This window comes from Talpa europaea, assembly GCF_964194135.1.
Source record: "Talpa europaea genome assembly, chromosome: 8".
In the NCBI taxonomy this organism is placed as follows: domain Eukaryota; kingdom Metazoa; phylum Chordata; class Mammalia; order Eulipotyphla; family Talpidae; genus Talpa; species Talpa europaea.
In genome coordinates, this window is record NC_140075.1 from 79,226,089 (window position 1) to 79,247,870 (window position 21,782).

The window sequence follows — 21,782 nt, forward strand, 5'->3', positions numbered from 1 at the left end:
AAATAAACATTAAATTCCAAATTTGTGTTTGTTTTCTTTTTTTCATGAATTACAAATATGGCAGAGTATATTAGGGAGCGCCTATTAAATTTTCTTTCTGCAAAAAAAAAAGGAACAATTATTTCTGCAGACGGTAAGATATATGAAACACTGAAGATTTGTCCCATGATAACATAACAGATAATATCGTATGACTAATCTCGTTTTAGTGACCGGTGAACATAGTTCAACAAACACACATACGGCTTTTCATACCTTACCTGGAAAGAGGCTTTATTGAACATAGCTGTAAAATTATCTTTTAAGTTTAATTACTGAATTTGCACAAACATTTCTACAGAATCTTTTTTAAAAATCAAGCTTTATCATTTTTCCACTACACCTTGTTGTGCTTTTAATATTAATATTTGCAAATGTTATATTTTAATAATTATATTCCAATTACTTGCATAATCAGTTTTTTTAATCCTGGGGTGTTGAAAGAACATATAATAATAATATTCTTTAGACAAAAGTTTTTTTAAATGAAGTTAAAAGCTGCGATAATTTAAGGAAAAAGATCTTCAAATTTTCATAACCAACAGGTTTGAGGGAAATTTACAATGCATTGGAAAACTGGCTGGTTAAAGGTATGATTTGTCCTCAGGTAGCTCAAAATCATTTTTACAGGTTTTCATTTTTTTGTAAAAGTGTTTTTTAATCTTGGTAAAATAATAAAATAATATTTCACAATTTGCACAGAGTCTGACTAAAGGGCAGAGGCATATACCCTCAGTGGTTAGAATAAAGCCAGATTTTCAGGCCCAGTTCCGCTGTAGAGTTTGTATGCACTGCAATCACAAACATTTTCTTGTTCCCTCTAAAGCTAGGGCCAATTTCATTTCAAATGGAGGTTAAAGTGAGAAATCACTCCTGTGTTTTACCACCTTCTGCGCTAAGGATTATCTTAACAACCTTTTGCTCTGGTTGACCCTTTCAATAACCTGGAAGAAAAAAAGTGTTGCTCCCATGTCTGGTCTCAGTGGAAGTTATTTTTGAATGGACAATAAGCCGAAAGGCCATGGCTGTCTAGGAGGTCAAACAACATCTTGTCTGCATGGGCTTACGCAGCAGCTTCGGTCCTTTCTTCTTCAGAAGCGGCTTTGTTGTCTTGCCTGTAATTTGCACATTTAGGCTCTGTAGTTTGTTTATAAAATAGTTTTACACAAACCACTCTAAGCAGTGCAAGCTTCTGAGTTGAAAATTATTCAGGCTTGTTTCATTGAAGGCACTTGGTTTCCATGGCAATTTATAAAAGATGGTGGTTTGGTTTCTTCATTGGAACAGATGACTTGGTTTGGGTGTCAAGTGGCCGCAAGCAAACTCCGATAAGCCTGTGTAATATGTAAGCCCAGGTTTACCATCCTGGATAATAGTGCATGCAAAAAGAGACAGCAGTTATCTAGCGTAGCCATGGGAGGAAAAGAAATAATAATAATAACAACAACAACAATAATGATGATAATAAAGGTGGGATGGGGGTAGGTAGGGAGGAACATGAATGCTTTAAATAATTCTGAGTTTGGGTTATTTTCAAGGAAGGGTAACAACCAAAGGTAAAAGGGCCTACATTTATTTCATTCTCTACATAAAACCTTCTTGAAAGGAAAATGAATGCCAGCTCTTCACGTACCCTGTTTACAGTGAGGTTTTTGTTGGCAGGCCATTAGGTTTCCATGGTAACAAGCAAACTATTCATTTGAAACAAAACCAGCCATGACTTTGTGCTTTGACAAGGATTTCTATTTTCTATAGCTCTTTTTTTTTTTTTCCAGAGTTCAACCAGATGACCAGATGATGCTGTAATCTTTTTAGCCACAAAAGCACCTGAAGGTCTCTTCTCTACTCAGGTCAAGATTATCTTTTATATGTAGTTTGGAATAAGTTATACTTCCATGATGTCTTTTTATCCCCAGTGCTTAAAAAAATGTGTTTTTATTATTTTATTTTTGAGTCAGTAGTCAGTGGAGGAATCTTTGGTAGTTTGTTTTTTTCAATGTCCATTTACAAAGACTCTTTCTTCATGCCAGTGCCTGGTGAATCTTTTATAGCCTCTGCCAGGATAAGGTCACCTTCGAGGACTTAAGATAGAGATGAGGACGATAACCGGAAAAAGCCATATATGTACTAAAATTCCAACAGCACCATCAACAGAATCTAAAGATAAGGAAAACAAATACCAAGAAACACACACAAAAAGGGAAAGTAAGTATTCATGTGGCTAACAATGTAACTTTGGTGAGCTAATAAAACAAATTCAGTATATGGAAAAAAAATTATTTTGGTTTCTTTTGTTTATAAGCTTCATTTCCAAGACACGTAGAAAGGAAAATAACTAGGATATGCAGTTAGGCATTTGATAAAACAAAGAATATGCAGATTTGAGATAATATAATATGTATGAAAACTTGTTCATAAGATATTTGTAAGGTTTTGTGGCTGAGTTCCACCTCAGAGTTCTGCTAGCCACATCAGAGTGCACACATATAAAATTCTGAGAAATCCTAAAAGATTAGCTTTTCCCTCCAAGATTCCAGAAAAACTAGTCTCTATGGAAACTAGGAAGAGACTGTTATGGGTAATTAATCATGCGAATAGTGGATCATGTATGTTTAGACCAGTCCAAAAAATAGGGTAAACAATGATCTCTTTAGTATAATTTTTAGAAGCATGATGAAGTCCATTCTACCTAAAAATCCTTCCACCAATCCACTTTGAGATTCCTACTAAATTTGGTTTTCAAGTAAAGCTTCATATCCACGTGCCACCACTTACCTAACATACAAAAAATGAATGATACATCAACCTGGCTAAGTTATAAAATGGTGCTGACCTAGGAGATAGCTGGATTTTGAAAATAAGAGACAGACCATCTCAATTTTAGTTGTGTGAGCATAGCCCCAATTACTGCCTAGCAGGGCAGGAATCTGAGAAGTTAAAAAGCTTTTGTCCTCCAGGTTAGTTTGTTTTTATAAATTAACACTTATTTAATATTCATCAAAGTAAACTTACCAAATGATAGTTAAATGGATAAAAATATAACAAAATATTTTATTATACAAAAGAGAATATTTTTATTCAATTAGGATTATTTCCTGACTTACAAAGGCTAATTAACAATATCTGGAATACATACAGATAATCTTATTTAAGACCACTGCACAATTTTTTGCATTTAGTATTTCATGAGAAGAAAACAAATTATGAAATGCTCTATTATGTAAGAATAAAGTCCTATGGGTTTTCATAGTCATTTTACTGTTACTATTTTTTACCACTTCTGCTATTTCTCCTCTGGGATTAAATTATGTTGTCTTCTTTCCTCATTTGAAAAGTTTAATTCAATTTATTGGATTGAATTTGTAATATTTTTCAATGATTATATTATCAAAACTTAAGATTTCTATATAATATAGTAACTATTTGCAGTTAATATAACAGTTCTGTCTCTGACTTATGTTGTATAATTCAATAGAAATCCTGTTCTCCTCTGAGAATAATACTTCATTTGGGTATAGCTACCTGTTTTCTAAAATAAAATTAACTAGGCACCGGGAGAAATTTTTACTAAATGTGTTACTTAAAATGCCAAGTGTAATGACAAGTAGGTGAAAATTATGAGAAAATGGCTCATTGTTATATACAATCTTAGTTTTTGTGTTTTTACAATGCTTAAAAAATGGAATCAGTTCAGTTCATATGAGCAATCACTGGAGAGTTGTACAAATTTGACTTTCAACACTAGATTCACATGATTTCTCATTAAATATTCTCAATTAACAAAAGCATTGATTTGCTCTAGACTTACACAAAATGGCTTTTCATGCTCCTTTTGTATGTGTTAAATAATTGATAAATTATTTGTGTAAATTTGGCTTATTATCTCATTGTGTCACCACAAATTTAAAGCTCTTAGATCAGACTATGAAAATCCTTCAGTTGGAGGAATTTTAACAGCCATAATTTTAGATGTCTCAATTTCAAGTGGATATTATGAAGATGAAAAATTTAAGAAGACCAAAACATAATTCTGAAGATTTTTTTTGAATCATCATTAGTTATACCCTTTAATTAAAGTATGGATTTGCGGTAAAATAATAAAATATAAAGGTATCATTAAACCATAATATTCACACTAGAGGGAAAAATAAAACTAAATGACTACAATAATTGATTATGTAGAAGCGTGACTGTACAAAATTGGGGGTACTCCCTTAATAATATATGTACTAAAGCTCTTCACAATATTGATGTTGTTAAAATGGTTGACAAAAGTTAAACGTGCATTAAAAACAACTATTTTGGTAAATAAAAATAACTGGGTACATAAATATGTGCTGTCTCTTGATTAGAAAATATTTAAATAAAAGTTTTAAAAATCCTCTGAAATTAATAACATAAATTAATAATATAGACTAAATTGAAACAAGTTTAATTTAATTGGGGGCCAAATAAGCCTACAATCAAATGAATACTTTGACTTTAAAATATCTTCAAATTTTAGGATTTCATTAAATGAAATTTCTAAATAAACTAAAAAATAAGTTAGTTTTTAAAATTAGAATATATTAGCTTAGTTGCAATCATATTACTTTAACATTGCATCAGACCGATACAAGAAGAGACACTTACTCTTTGTCGTTAAATCTTGTTTTGCACATTCTCCCTCTGCAATTGATACATCATCAATGGCAATGTCACCTTCTATCCCAGGACCTCGAATACCTTCAAAAATGAGCTACAAGGATGAATGAAACAAACCTAAATGTAGCTTTCATTTGCAGATGAATTTCTATTGTGAAATTGAGGAGACATACCTAAATATTACCAACAATCCTGGAATCATTTATTCTTTATGGTCTTTGAAATTGTTACTTACAAAAATGTAACCTTTCCTACCAAAACCAATAATGGGATCTCCTTTGCACAGTATTATTTTTTCATATCAAAGTTTAAAACAAAAATAAACTCAATAATAAAATAACAGCAACAAGTACTATAAATCCTATCACTTTTTATTTTTAAGGGTAAAGAAAAACTTTTATCTGATCAGTATTTCTCTAAACATATCTTATGACTTTAGTGTTCTAGAAATATTTTAAGGAATGAATCAGATCTGGTTTGTTTAAAACAGTATTATGTTTTATTGAAGCCCAGAACAAGGACTTCATTAAATCTCTATGAACTTGCTTTCTCTTGCATTATAGTGAATGGTTCTTCATATTCCCCTTGTTCTTATATTTATATCTATGATTTCACTTTTGACATCTATTTGAAATACCCGAAGATATGTTTTTATCTACTTATATTGAGCATTTAGTGGCAGACCTTTGAATTTCCAGTGTCTAAAACATTGGTTGGCACTGAAGTTTAACACATGGGAAGTGAAAGAATAGATGGATGGAATCAATCTCTCTTTGGTACTACATTCTAAATGCAACGTCAATATGAGGACAATCAACAAATTTTCATTATTTTAATTTTATAAAAACAAAACAAAAATTTTCTTTATAATTCCCCATTTATTCTTTGCTTTTAGCAAAACCTTTTTTTTTTTAAAGATTTATTTATTTATGCATACAAGAACTGGGGTACAGGCCCAGCAAATTTTTACATCAAAATGAAATCTAATTTTATCTGTCTAAGAAGAAATTAGAATAAAGAGCTATTTCTAACATTAAATTGACGTATGTGTTTTGATAGAATTTCTAGCCTTCTTGAGTTGTAACAAATTAGAATGAAAGTTGATTTTTATCAACTCCTCAAAGGCAAATTTGCAATAATTTTCAGAGCACTTAAGCTATCTTTCAGAAGTCAATCCATTGTTCTTTCATATGCTAACATAATTTATCAGTAGAAATCTCTAAGTAGTAAATGGAGGAATTCATTATTAATATTGTTTTGAGTACCTGACCCTACTTAAATATAGTCCATAGGAGTAAGAATAATTTTCATGGTTTGATAGGAGAAAAAGATTTAAGAAGTTTTTTATTACTGTATGTAATTTGTCTAGAGAGTGCTTCCCTATTTACCTATATTGAAATGGGTATGTTAAAGATTGTCCAAAGTCATTTCTTTGAAAGCATCCAAAATGTCTTGTATCACTGAATCCAAAATAAAATTGGAGGTCAGAATTAAACTATTTAGAACCAAGTTCCAGTAGCATATGAATTTTCTGATACAACCAGTACATAGCTTTGATTGCCTGGGAATAATGACTTGCATTTGAATTAGGCTGGCCTTTTGGAAGGTATGTGAGAAGTGGCTAAAAATCCCTCAGAGGATTGTTTAAATCACAAAGTCCTAGGAGTAAAGACTTAAAAAGAAAAAATCAATAGTACAAATAGAGAACTGAAAATAGAAAAAAAAATTAATAATTGCAAAAAATTCACAATATGAATATAACATTATTTTTTTCACCAGTAACCAGACATTAAAGTTATTTTCAGTTTTTTGGAACAAAGCTGAGATGAATACTTTGCACATAATTATTATACACACCTATTTATAGCAGGTGGTTTCTAAGGACATTATACATTGTTCATACCAGTACATCTGTGAAAAGGCAATTATTTTATCCTAACCATGAATGTTTAAGTCTTTGGGGTATTTTCCTCCTATGGTATGTGCTGCTTACCTGGTAGAGAATCAATATTATTCAATCAATTGTTATTCCCACCCTGTTCTTAGTTTCAGCTGTTTGATACTGAGTTTCTCTCCTGAAGATACCAACCTGAATGGAATTTTATCTCAAGGAAAGTCAGAATTCAAAGATTCAAGGTGATATGAGTGTGACTCCAGAACTACTTTGACTACAAGCTAATACTTTTGCATAAAAGTGGAGTGCTGTCATCACAAATGTTCTTTTATGCAAGTATTCAAAATGGCTGAATGGAATGTAACTGTATTTTTCTGCCCCCCAGTTAGGTTTTAATTCTAGAGTGAAGTAGAAATAATAATGCTTTAATTAGAAATATTTGGTATTATAAAGAAGAAAACTTCTGTCATCAAAAGGTTAAATTTTAAAAATGGGACTTAAAACTTTGTAAAAGAGAATACAGGGTTTGTAATGTAGCTGGTGCAAAGATAAGGGGACTGTATTTCCATATTGTTTGTGTAAAAAGTGATGTTGTTGAAGAGGTTAATAAGGGTAACTTAGAATGTTCTGCACCTGCTTGTACTTCAAATTTAAACAGATGAAGCTGAAGCCATAATACTTTCTTGGGAGAAACAGACTTGGGAGTAAATGGATTTGCCATCTCTGCTGTGTTGAGGTAGGAAGGTGAAATATCCACCGTTTTTCTTATTTAAAGTACACAATTATTTTCATTTAGTAAGTTTTTGTTACCTGGAGGTAGGTGTCAATATAAAATAATGAGATTATTTTAAAAGTCAAAACTAACATGTCTAAATCATCAAAACCATTCCCGAAATTTTCAAAGCTGCTTTCCCTGGAAAGTCATATTTTGATTAAAATGATCCTGCTATTGCTGAAAGCATTTCAAAATTTCTGTCACTGGATTTAAAGCATGAAACACCCTCCTTTCCCTATTCATTTCCTTTTTCTTCTCTTTCTTCAGACTTCCTCTGCAGTTTGATCAAAATCACAAGGTCAGACCTAGGTTTGCGCTATAGACAGTAGTCGGAAGCAGGAAGGTTGTGAAGGATGTTGTCACCCTTCTTTTGTGGTCAGAGTGACAGCAGATTGGGGGACCTTTCGTGGTAACCATCGGTGAGTAATGAACTGACGTAATTTAATGTGTGTGCTGCAGGCCTGCTGGTGATGTGTTGACTGTAAGTGCATACTTGGCTGCACAGGAAAAATACAAATCAACACAAATGTAAAGCTGAATTTGGCAAGCGTCCAGACGGCTGCCTATATCTAGAACATTTTCTTTTAGCAATACTTTATCCCAGGGTGATCTTGAATGAATTAATTGCTAAAGCAATAAAATTTAAGTGATTCTTAAATTTTTTGTGTACATTTTTCAGTACAATCATGGATAATATAGCTGAACAAAACAACTTGAAACTTTTTATAGGAGCACAGAAAACATTTTAGACCTTGTGTGGAAATAAATCAAAGAACTAGCAGTGATTATTGCTGGAATGGAATGGTAAAAATAATTTCTTAGGATCAAATTCTTGGTACAGTTATACAGTGTTTTAAATATTTTAATACTGTAATATTTAATATTAACAGTTTTTAATATTTATTGTGATGATAGGGACTCCCAACTAGTAGGCAGAGAAATATTGTAGTCTTGGGCCTCCCTGGTGGCACAAGGGGTTAAGCACTGCACTATGAAGCAATTTGCAGCCTCTGCAGTATGAGTTCGATCCCTGGCCGGCAAGGGAGCAACCCACATAGTGCAGCAGTCCTCTGCTGACTCGCCTTCTGCTCCCCTCAGCAGTGTACTTTGGTCAATCTGCCTGTTCTGTTCCCCACTCTGTCTCTGGTGAATCCTCTCACCCCCACACCTCTGGCCTGTACCCCAGCTCTTGTATGCATAAATAAATAAATCTTAAAAAAAAAAGAAATATTGTAGTCTTCTCAGGATTCTATTTGAAAGGAAGAAAGAAAAAAAATTTGAGCTACAAATTCCATGGCACTTTTGCTATTGAATATACATAAGTTTTTAACTAGTCTCTACTCTCACAAAGACATATTGTCTTGTTCTGTTTATGCTTTAAAATCCAATGCTGGTTAAATCTTTGAGTTGTTATGACAAAATTTTATGTATTCTAATAGACTCACAAGCGATTGCTAGACTAAGACTCAAAGGGATACTTTCTCCTTTATAATATTTTGACTAAGGGATAGAAATAAAAATATATAGTTATTAAATTTAAAGAATGTTCCTTGGCCTAAACTTTAAGTATTTATATAAAAAAAATTCTTGGTGGCAAATACCTTTTATTTAGACATTAAGATGAAAAACTGTGGCAGTGCATTATATTGTGTTGTATCTCAATTTAAAAGATGTGATTGATCTACATGCAATAAAAAAATTCTGAATTATTTTCACTTAAAGAAGAAATGTTCTCTAGTTAATAGATTGAATTATGTGATATTTTTATGAAGGACCATTTGATGCTGACTACTATTACATTATAGACATAAACTATATTCATTTCCTCTTCAGTACTTCTGAAATGCATTTGGCTTAATTGCCTTGAAGAAGGAATTAACAGCATCTAGATACTTGGGAAGAAAATGCTGATGTTTTTAGGTTTCCTAAAAGAGAGTATAATTATACAAAACCAGTTCTTCACAATCATGTGGCTATTATTTAAATGTTTACCTTACCTAAAATAATAAGTTTACAAATTTTGTTTTCACAGCATGCAATTTAATTCTAAACAATTAATATGTAAGAAATACTATATAATCAGACAATTAACACTTGATGGGTAAGTTAAACTGGGAATTAAAAAAAGTGTATATAGATATCTGGATTAGAATTACACCACACAAAATTTTTTCAGTTCCCTCATAGTTTCTTATACAATATTTTAATGTTTTAAAGAATATAGATATTGATGTCAATTTAAAAATATAGATGACACCCTTAAGACTTGTGTTCAAATGTAATTTCTTTGCAAAAGAAGAAAGGCTATGTGTAGCACTAATGAATAAAAGTAGACAAGCAGTCCAAAAATACAATGTACTTCTGATGATCTGACATCAATGTTAATGGTGCCTTCTGCAAATGTTCACAACATAATTTTTTCCTGAAAAATGATAAATTGCCTCTGATCATTATTGCTATGGGAATCTCAAAGCTTGAGAATGCAGTTTGAAACTGAGAGTGTACATCACTTGGAAAAACTTCCGGATATTAAAAAATATGAAAATAGCTATTAACATTAATCATTTTACCTTTATCTTATTACTGGCTCAGATAATAATGGAACTATACCAGTACAAAAGAGCTTTGAAGAGGCAACATAATAAAGCAGGTGGATAACCTTAACTTTTTCTCTCGGGAAACTATACAAATATTAATAATGAATTTAACTTCACAACATCGCCTGTTCAACTCGCTGGATAAATGTCAATTGGTTGTCAATGCTTCTTATGTGAAATAATAACATGAGATTTTTGCATGTGGCAAAGACAGAAACAAAATGGATTGCATTGTGAACTGTTTGGAACATGTTTCAATGGTTACTTTAGAAGCAACCATCATCTCTACATAGTTGTTCTGGAACTTGTCTAGGGAATGCCAGATATATATCTGTACCTGCATGTACGATCTCCTAAGGAAGATCATATTTTCCTGATTGTTATTATTTTTAATTGTCTAGATAAACAAACAACTGCATAATGTAATGACAGTACTATGTGAAGGATTGGTGTAATTTAAGAGAACCATTTCTTAGTCTTCAAATGAAAATATGAGAATAGAAGATCTCCAGAACGCCTTTCAGAAAATTGAAAGACAATACATTGTGTCTCATAATGTCTATATAAATTTCCTCTGGAAAACATTGGGAGTAATACCATGAAAAAAAGTAAAGCATTAAAAAGGATGACAAAATATAGGATATAAAATATAAATGACATTCTAGGAATACCACATTAATTTTACTCTTTTGGAAATGTTGCCATTATCCTTCTAAATCCAGCAAAATATATTTTTATCACAAACACTGATCATGCTAAATTAATTCCGGAAAAAAAGCCCCAAAGAAATTTCAGTAGGATAAAATTTCTATTTGCCCTAAAAAGTAATATACAATAATTTTATTTTCTATCAAGTGAACTAATTGGATATACTTTAACAAATGACTTTGCAAGTGGTTATTTTTTTAATAGTTTATGTATTAAAGTAATTTAAAGGTAAACAACTCTAAACAAATAAACAAAATAATTGTCAGTGAAACAGATGCTCAAAATTACTTATATCTCTTTTAAAATTCTAAGTGGTAAGAGGCTTTCCATTTGAATTAAAGCATCCTAGAATGCCACAAAGTTACATTTGAATAATATCAAAACATCTCACAACTTAATTTATATGGAAATGCATTCCATAGTGAGGTTAACTTACTTTCCTGGTAGGCATACCAAAGCAAACATTTTTTGAAGATTTATAAGTTATAAATGATTTTGATTAAAAATACAATGTCTACAAGAATTCAAAACAACAAATTAAAAAAATAAAACAAAAATGTGGTAGACTAAATGTAGCTATATTTTCTTAAACAGTCAAGATTTATGAAATAAAAAGAAAGTCTTTAGCTAAAGGACAAAGAATATGTTAGAAAATAAAATAGCATAGGGCCTCCCCGGTGGCGCAGCAGTTGAGTGCTGGATTGCGAAGCTGCCCGCAGCCTCTGTAGCACAGGTTCAATCCCTGCTGCTCCCCGGCCACTGGAGGAGGGTCCCACATGGCGCGCAGACCTCTCCTGCCACCCGTTGCTCCCCTCAGCAGTGTACTTCGGTCCTTCTGCCTGCTCTGCTCCCCGCTCTGGCTCTGGTGAATTCTCTCACCCTCCCGCGCTTCTGACTGTACCCAGTGCTTGTATAAATAAAAATAAATCTTTAAAAAAAAATTCTTAAAAAATAAAAGAAAATGAAATAGCCTAAAAATACATCATTTTAAATTTTGCATTCTTTAATTATTTTTTCTAATGTTGATAGAGAAACAGATATCAGATCTATCCTTCCCTGTGGAATAACCAAATCACTGGACAAAATTTATGGAGTTATTATGTTCAGGGCACTAGACACCAGGTAATAAAGAACAGAAATCACTGAAAGATGGGAATCAAACAAGGTGAGGCTTACAACTGCCCACAGGGGGAGCCTGGTAGAGAATCTGAGTTGAGAAATGGAGCTCAGAGTCTGAAGAGTCCAAGTCAGTTAAAATGTGCAAGGTAGAATAACAGCAAAGAAAGAGTTGCAGAGAAAGAGATCTGCTGGGGCTCCCTCCCCAATTGTTCAGCAAGTTCAATATACTGATCAAGATGTGGGTGTGAACAAACTACCTAAGACCTGGGAAAGAAACAGAGAGATGCAGTTGAAGTAACAGTGCCCTTGGAATCATTCTAAATAGCAAGAAATAATTAGCCCTATACCATACACTATTTTAGTTTCACCTAAAAATTTTAAAAGCAAGACCAAAAATTATCAAAATGATTCCACGAAATTTAACTCTAACCCCAAACAAGCATAAGAATATTTATGAAAGATAAAAATATCCAGCACCATCAAGGTAAAGTTCACAATACCTGATTCCCAATTAGAATACTAGACTCTCAAGAAAGCAAAAAATCAATGAATTTTATAGTAAGGAGAGAAAAAAGTGAATCAGTGAAAACCAACAAAGAGCTGACACAGATGTTAGCATTAGCAGAAAGTGACATTAAAATAATATTATAGGTTGATTTTATATGCTCAGTCATTAGATATATAGAAAGTGTCTTTTGAAAGACTAATTAAACTTATAATGATGAAAAGAATAATGTTTGAGATGAAAAGTACACTGAATAAATTTGAAGGCAGATCAGAAATATCTGGAGGAGAAATTGGTGAATGTGAAGATAGACTAGAAACTATCCAACGTGAAATACAAATAGAAAATATTTAAAAATTTAAAAGCATCAATGGGATGTGCAATACCTTTAAAGGACCTTATGTATGTTTACTTAAACTCTTCAGAGGAGAAGGGAGCAAAAATATTTAAAAACATAAGCCAAGGCGCAGCAGGTTGAGCACAGCACTGTAAGGCTGTCTGTAGCCTCTGCAACATGGGTTAGATTCCAGGCTGGCCAGTGAGATTCCCACATGGCGTGGCAGACTGCTCCTGTTTTGCCCGCTGCTCCCCTCAGCAGTGTATTTCGGTCTTCTGCCTGTTCTGCTCCCCACTCTGTCTCTGGTAAATCCTCTCACCTTCCTGTGCCTCTGGCCTATACTCCAGCTCTTGTATAAAAATAAATAAATCTTAAAAAAAAATAGCCAAGAAGTACTTAAATTATATTAAAACTATGTATAAATCCAGAGATCTAAGAAGCTCAATGAACTCCAAGCACATGAAAAATGAAAAGGACTACAAAAAAACAAAAACAAAAACAAAAAAAAAACAAGTCATAGTCATTTTGCTTAAACCAGAGGTAAAGAGAAAATCTTAAAATCAACCAAGAAAAAGAGTCACATCATATATATAAGAATAAATACGTGTTGACAGATTTAACCTCTGAAACAATGCAAACAAAATGCAAAAAATAATATCATTAAAGTTCCAAAAGAAAAATTGGAGTATTATACTCAGAGAAAATATCTTTCTAAAAATGAAAGTGAAATAGACTTCTTCAGAAGTACAAAAAGTGAAAAGAATTCACATTCAGCAGATCCACACTATAATAAATGCTACATGAAGTCCTTCAGGCAAAATGAAATTGATAGATGGAAATAGGATTTTGAAAAAGTAACAAAAAGCATCAGAAATGATAAATGCTTTGCAACTCAGTTTTGTAAACTATGGAAACTCATTTCTCAGTTGGAATGATCAGAAGAGCTGATTATAGTGAAAAAAAGTTTTTCAAGATTTGAAACTTTATGAAATAAAACTTTATTCATTTGAACATTCTTGAATATCTGCATTCAACATTCTTGTAAAATCTTTTAGAAAATTTTATATGTGAATCACAGAGGGAGCAGAGTGTCATTTGTAGTTGGTTTTAAAAATGGTCTTCTCTGATTTTACACTGACCACATGATTCCTGGTTTAAAAAAAAATTAACACGTCTTGAAATCTCTTCTTTAATCAACAACTCTGAGAACAGATGCAATGGGCAAAGATAAACCAAGTCACAAAGAAAAGCGATTCCCTTCTCTAAGAATGTAACATCAGGCTTGGAGCTGGCACTCTGTTTCTTATTTCTTTCCCTTGGGGAATTCCTCTCATTACTTATATCCAGGAGGATATTCCCTCCAGGATTCTCTCTATTGCAACATACTAAATATGAACCTATTCACTTGCAAGAACAGAACAAAATCTGTATTTTTTTCCTAATGTGAAAAGTAATTGAGTAAAAACTATAAATCATGTAGTGATTTACTATCTGGTCATTGGTTATTCTATTAATTCCGGAGTGGAAAAATTTATTCAAGATGGTGGTTTTTTCCCAATTTCCTTACCACCTTATATAATTTCTTGAGAGTAGACATTCTCAGTGATGGCCTAGTCTCAACCTGCTCTTCAATGTCACTGTCTTCAAATTCTGTGGGGACCAAGCTTTCCTGGAATTCCTTCCTTTTAAACTCTTAACAAGTACTGCTTAAGATCAAGCCATGTTCCCACAGTTCATGTTAATGATTTGTTAATCACTGTGACATATGTACACTTTTCCTTGGAAATAATCACTCTTATAGTTTTAGTTAGCACATGCAATCTAATGATAATAAACATGGGTGTTTCTATACCTTCAGTTAAACATATAGGAGAACCTCTGTATATCTTTAGAAGGATACTCCACAGGTATTTTATAGCAACACATTCAAAAGAGAAGTAAATCATTTTTATCCCAAATTTTCTCTTTTTATTATTTAAGGTAATGTTAGCACTAACATTACCCGACTCCCTTGTATGAAACTCCTTAGTCATTCATGGCTACTTGAAAAATTCCCAACATGAGGACATTCTGCTAGTTTTTACCCCAAAGTCTATCTTCAAATTATCCTATTTTCTTTATACCAGTTTCTTAGTTTGTCCCTTTAGCATTGTTTATGTGGATTTTGCAAGGGTAAGCTAAACGATTTGTAAATCCAATTTTACCTCCTTGAACCAGTCTTATACATGTGAGCTAAAAAATCAACAATAAAGAGGGCACCTCCTTTCCCTTCCCCCATCTCAAGCAAAAGGCACAAGTAGAGTCAGGCCTTTTTCTGTGAAAAGGCTGCAGCACCTGAAGTCAATTGTCTCAAAGCAAATTAGTAACTTCAAAGAAAGATAGACCTTAAGGTTTAAGGCATTGCAAACTCCCTCCCATCCTGTCCCCATCAAGATATGGCTCTAAATAGATGGCTAAAAGCTAACAACATTCTTTGTTTTCCTCAATGGGTAGATAACATTAGATAAATACATTAGTCTGAACTCTAACCTTAATTTTCTTTGCCTCTACAGAAATCCTTGAATTGTACATAAACTTTTTTAGTCAACACATACAAAAGCCTGAGTGATGTAACATCTTATCCTCTGAGTAAAATCTTTTGATGACTTCCTATTACCTAAGAGTTATTAAGTCCTATTTTCAGTTAATTTTGCGTGCTGAATTCCCGGTTGTTTTACTGTTCCTCTGGCAAATGTTGTAGAACAAGACCCTGCTGCTTTTGCTCACAAGATCTTAACTCTGCTGTAGCAAGAAGTCCTTTCTCTATTCTGCAATTCCTCTGTTCAGTTCAGGTTTCACCTCATGAAATAAACTTTTGACTCTCATTAATACTCTTCTTGTTGGCTAGGTGTGCTCACAGAAAATCGTGCATGTTTCTATTACTGCAATTATATATTTGATATGTGTGTTTAGATGTATACTTCTACCGATTTAAGGTAAGCAATTATTTTAAAAATCTTCATGCCCAGCAATGTGCCTCACATACAATAATAACTCAATAGGTATTTCTTGAACTATTGTCTATGGCAATAGAGTGTCTTGAATCTGCTCAATAAATTTTTATTAAGCTAATGTTTATGGCAATAAAGAAGTACCCTGAAGGAAATATCACTATTCTCTCAAATATTTATTGGATATGTATTTAACAATTTTGTTTTGGTGAGACAGCATGGATGAAGTGAAAATATATCTAGAATATCAAATTTTTAAAAAGAAAGGCTCTTTGTTGCTTATATAGGTATATACATTTTAATAATAAGGTTGTTTTGAAATCCTGTCTTCCTGGTTTAATTTGGTTTTCACAATTTTTCACAATTGTATTTTCCTTCATAGAAACAAAATGATTCTCAGAGTCTCTGGTTATAGTGTTTTTATGTGTTTATAAACAGTGAGTCTAACTGCATTATTCTTTACCATTATGAACAACTGTATGCATTTTATCCTGGTCAGATGTAGAAGTACATTTTCTTAAACAAAATCATGAAAATTTTAGGGTCTCCCTAGTGGCGCAGTGGGTTGAGCACCGCACTGTGAAGCTGTCCGCAGCCTCTGCAGTCGGGTTCAGTCCCGGCCGGGGAGAAAACCACACGGTGCAGCAGACTTCTCCTGTCTCGCCCGCTGCTCCCCTCAGCAATGAATTTCGGTCCTTCTGCCTGTTCTGCATCCTGCTCTGTCTCTGGTGAATTCTCTTACCCTCCTGCGCCTCTGGCCTGTACCCCAGTTCTTGTATAAATAAAAATAAATCTTTAAAAAAATCATGAAAATTTTAATGATTAGATTATATGTAAAGGACATTCTGCCAATTAAAAAATGTTGTAATTGGAGCTATTGGATTTCCATGCCTTCATTAAAAATGTTGTGAAATGCACCAAATAAATTATCAGTAGAAACAAATGAGTATATAATATACATATATAGGTAGTTATTAAAGTCACTAATACTAGATTATTTTATTTACAGAAATAGTTTCATGGAATATTGTCTTTAGCTCTGATGGCCAATAGTATAGCCATTAAAATTTCTACTTTATTTTTTTTTAAAAATTTATTTATTTTTATACAAGAACCGGGGTACAGGCCAGATGCGCGGGAGGGTGAGAGGATTCACCAGAGACAGAGTGGGGAACAGAACAGGCAGATTGACGAAATACACTACTGAGGGGTGCAGCGGGCGAGACAGGAGAGGTCTGCTGCACCATGTGGGATTCTCGCCAACAGGTCAGGATCGAACCCGTGCTGCAGAGGCTGCAGACAGCCTCACAGTACCGCACTCAACCACCTGCGCCACCAGGGAGGCCCTCTACTGTATTTTTATAGCCACCTCTCTTAACTCAATCTAAGGCTTATTTCTTTTATGTATAAAAGCAAAGAAAAATAACTTGATTAAAGTTCTCTGACTTGATAATCAAAGTGATAAATTACTAAAATTACAGATCACAAAGAGTAACATCTTATAAACTATATAAAATTCCATCTGTAACTTTCAAACAGATTAAGAATCAATTATCCAGCACCCATAAATTATAAGAATTTATGTCATTTGTCCTCAGGGAACACAATATAGTCATCTAATTTTACAGAAATATATATTTTCTCCAGCAAATAATTTAAATTTTGATAGACTATTGTTCAAACATATCATTAGTTTATATTAATTATAAGGGAAAATGCTATTTTCTTTTTATAAAACAAATTTTAGAGCTAAAGAGAAACTTGATCATGTGATTTTTTTGATTTAAAAAATCTGAATATTCATATTTAATTTGTCCAGGTCTGCCTTTAACATTATGCTCAAGAACAAAATCTATACACAGAAATGAGTGTTCTTTTCTTACCTGAAACGAAGTAATTGGATATATATTAACATGAGCTTCATTCCATCTTTGTCCTTTATTTCCACTTGATGACCACAGTGGGTTCTCAATTGTTGTCTGCCCTTTCAAACGTAGATAAACATTTAAAACACCTAAAAAAAATGAAATTTTATTTTATCTACTTTCTTTTTTTACAAAATACTTGTAAACCTTTAAAGATGAAATTTCACAGAACACCAGCCTTTCCTCATTCTCACTTCCTCTCTCTTTCCCAGTCTTACTCAGACTAAGGACATTGGGCAGGTAAGGCAGGCATCAAAAATAATCAAGTCTTAATTCACAGAACAAGTGAACCTTACCTCATAGGACAAAAAGGGATTTTGCCAATGTTGTCAATGGTCTTGAGATGGGGAGATAATTCTAGAATATCTGGGTAGGTCCTAGTGTAATCTCATAATTCTTTATAAAATGGAGGTAGAAGGAGGTTTGGTACTAGAAAAGGGCATGTAAGTAAAAAAGAAGATGAAGGAAATAGTCACATGTGGAATACCTATGATCTCTAAGAGCTAGAAAAGGCAAAGTGATGAATTCTCCCCTGTGTCTTCAGAAGGAACCAGCACTGCTGACCCTTTGATTTAATCTCATTATATTCATTTTGTATTTCCATCCCCTAGAACTGCATGATCATAAATTTGTGTTGTTTTGTGCCACAAAATTTGTGGTAAGTTATTTGTTACAGCAGCAACAGGGAACTAATACAGCATGTTATCATGTTTTGCCTGACTTGCTCAATGTCTCACTCAAATTATGTTGTCTTATATTACAAAATAGCATCTCTTTTTTTTTGGTTTGAAATGCATCCAAGTCCCATTTTTCTTCTAAAATAATTATTTGAAGATAAAATTAAAATAACTTTTATCTAATGATTTGAGATACCTATTTCAACAATTTTATAACCTGCACATAGTAATAATAATGATATAGCATTAATACAAAATAAAATACAAATACAAAATACATAATACAAAATACATAAAATACATAATACAAAATATGTGTTGAAAACTTCAGGTAAGGAATTAATTCTCTCAACAAGCCTATCAAGTGCTTACTATTATTACATGTTACAGATGAGAAAACTTAGAACAATTAAGTAATTTGCACTACATCATACAGTAGGAAAAAGCAGAGGTAGGATCTGAACACAATTTCAAAGATGATATCTTCACCACTAGGAATTGAGGATTTCAGTAGTAACACTAAGATATTTCTATTGAGATATAATTTACATGCCTAAACATCTCTCATTTTAAGTGTACAGGTCAATACTTTTGATTGACATATACTCCAATATAAATGTCACTCAATCAAGGTATAGAACATTGACATCTACCAGGAAAATTCTCTCATTTTCCTTTATAGTCAGTTTTCACAGCCCTTGTTCCTGTGGCAGGCAACGAATGCTCTGATTTCCTTCACTCACAGGGAATTTTTGTACTTTGTACAATTTTACATTAATGGAATTATGCAGTGGGAACTTTTTTGTTTATATCTGGTTACTTTCCCTCAGCATAATTTCTGTTATATTCAAATATGTTATTATAGTGGTTCTTTTAATTTTAATCTTTAGTTCATTTGCATTTCATGTAGTTATTCATATGCTTACACTTACATAAAGCATCTTCTAGCTCTCACTTCACAAATGTAATATTACAATATAGTACATTTCTTTGCCACCTTTCTCCAGTCAATAGTAATTATATCTTAATAATCATATGAAATCTCTCTCCCTTTTCCCCTTATTACTTATCCAGCAAATGATCCTGTGGCATTTCCCCCCAAAATATTAGTGTAATTTCTCCTATATGCATAAAAAAATCTACATCCTTAAAAAATCTAAAGCTGCAGAGCAGGGTAATGAGCAGTTTTACTTTACAGCAAATAGCCAGCATTCTGAGAATAGTGAACAAGCTTTTATGCCCTCAGGCCATTTAAGAAGAACTTTCTGGGAGTTTCCCACTGTGCTGGGTGAACAATTGTGACAGGGAGTAACTTTATGAATCCATCTATTTTCCTTTTTAGGTACTCAGTATGGTTCAGTTTTCCTTGTTTGTTGGTTCTGGTATCTGGAACATCAGAAAGGCAACCTTGATCCAATAGAAAAGCCATTGTAGGACACATTTCTGTGTAACAGAGTTGTGTTGTATTTTTGAACATCAGTCTATAAGAGGGAAGGATTCCAAAGAAACTCAAACAAATAAAAACTAGTGTTAAACATTAAATAAAATGATAATGTTTACTGACCTATTAGTTGTCATTGGCCTAACAGAGCATTATGTAGCAAACATCTTTCAGAATTTATTGGAATAAATATGTGTGTGAATTAAATGGGGAAAGGGTTCCTCATGTATTCCATGGCCTGTGGCCATTCTAACCAGCAGTTGTATTAATGGCAATAAACTGGGTTGAACTGTGAAATTCTCTACTGATTTATTGTAATCTCTGCTGCTTTTTCTGAAAGTATCAGTTCCATTTTCTTTTTTCTTTCTTAAATGCAATGTATTCTCTACTTAGCAGTCCCTCCATATTTGCATAAAAGGCTAAGGCTGCTCTAAGTTCCCCATGAAGTTCAAGTTGCCCCCTACTTTAAAAATCACCATGGATACTTCCATAAAGATGAAGTGCTTATGTACATAGCAGGCAGTGAATGAAATCATTTTATATGAAAGTCTTATTTCTCTTGGGTAATATGGTCTGTTATTTTTATTGAAATGACAGGAGTCAATCTTGTCATCGTATGGATAAATGGAATTTTCTGTTAAATGGTAATAAAGCCACAATACTCTTTTAGAACTATTAGTTGTATTTTGGCTAAAAAAGTAGTATGTACTTAATGCCTTCCAGAATTTACTTGAAGTAACAAATAAATGCTTTCATGAAAACATTCTCTAGATGACCTATCATTATTTTATGAATAATGACATTATGTCAATAGTAAATGTATGTTTCTCAGTGAATATACTTTGCCTGTGATCATGATTATATTTTTTAAATTAACATCATCTATATAATATAAACTCAAACTGGAGTTATTTAAATGTATAGTTAATCAATATATATTGTGTAAAAAAAAAAATTTGTCAAGTCTGAAGAAACCAGGTCTGAATAATAACAGCTTTCAAATTAGGTTTTGAATAGATTATATAAGGTATATTCAGTTGTCATTAGATTTTATTTTAAAAAATGAGTATAGTTTGTATTTTAAGAAAAAGACATTGGAAGCATAGCTGATTGAAACAAACACATTCAGCCATATTATAATTTAAATGTCTTATTCTTTTGCACACAGTATTAATTATATTTGATTATCCAAATCAGTTTTTAGAACCAAATCAAATTTGATTACCCAAACTACTGGTACACTACCTTGTTATAGAGATGATGACAAAAACAATATGAAACAATGATTTTGAAATTTTTTTCCGGCAAGTTTCCAGTTCTTAAATTTATAAGATTTATTCCCCCAAATTATTTATACTTCTGTTCAGATCATGTTAGTCAACAAAATTAGAACTTGTGAAACAGAATAAAGCAATTCAAAGGAAGTTAAATTCAGCAAAGTTGACTCAGCACATTATTATAGTACTACAGTAAGAAAATTCCAGGTGAATTTGATGGATTGTGTTAATATCCTTTAAAAGTAATTTTAAATCCACAGAGGTTCTATGTTAATGCTTTAGTAAGCAGCAGGCACCTATACAAAGGCATTTAATCATTCCCAAGAAGTTTTCCAATGCAATGTAGCTCCAAGATAAAAATCTGAAGTTGCTAAGTAAAATTTAATTGTCTTTCATTCTCCTTGGTGTCCAAATTCTTTGATCACCACTCTTCAAGAGTCAGGTACACAGCTGGAAAGGACTTTGCTCATTTCATGCTTAGGAACTACACTTGGTAAGGTTAAATAAGTGTCATATTACCTAGTGAGGAGTGATCAAAGTTGGGAGAGTGTTCATGGAAGTATTAATTATGCAATTACTTCATTCTTATGTTAATAGTTTCATATAAATTAATGTGTACAGGATAATTTGTAAATATTATTTAAATTAATATTAGTTCTCTTCTTTTATTAGGGCCAGAATATAATTTTAACTACTTTATACTAAATATGTAGTTTAGGTAAATAATTTAGATATGTCCTAAAATATACATATTTCCTACAAATACTTGAACTTGCAAAGTTCATATGAATTAATTTGTAATTTGGTTTACTGAAGGCCTGAGGATCACTTGCATATAAATTATATTTTTATTC

General features: G+C 32.4%; 1 protein-coding gene across 2 annotated transcripts in view; it reads right to left on the reverse strand.

Annotated features, from left to right (window-relative positions):
• Positions 1–2,107: 2,107 nt before the first annotated feature.
• The window catches only part of MDGA2 (MAM domain containing glycosylphosphatidylinositol anchor 2), a gene marked incomplete at both ends in the record, with an annotated part of 688,627 nt that continues 668,952 nt past the window's right edge, over positions 2,108–21,782 (reverse strand). For both annotated transcript variants that reach the window (XM_084239552.1, XM_084239553.1), the window contains 3 exons: positions 2,108–2,196; positions 4,672–4,777; positions 17,492–17,622. In XM_084239552.1, coding sequence (XP_084095678.1) covers positions 2,108–2,196; positions 4,672–4,777; positions 17,492–17,622 — 326 coding nt within the window. The remainder of the gene's footprint in view (positions 2,197–4,671; positions 4,778–17,491; positions 17,623–21,782) is intronic.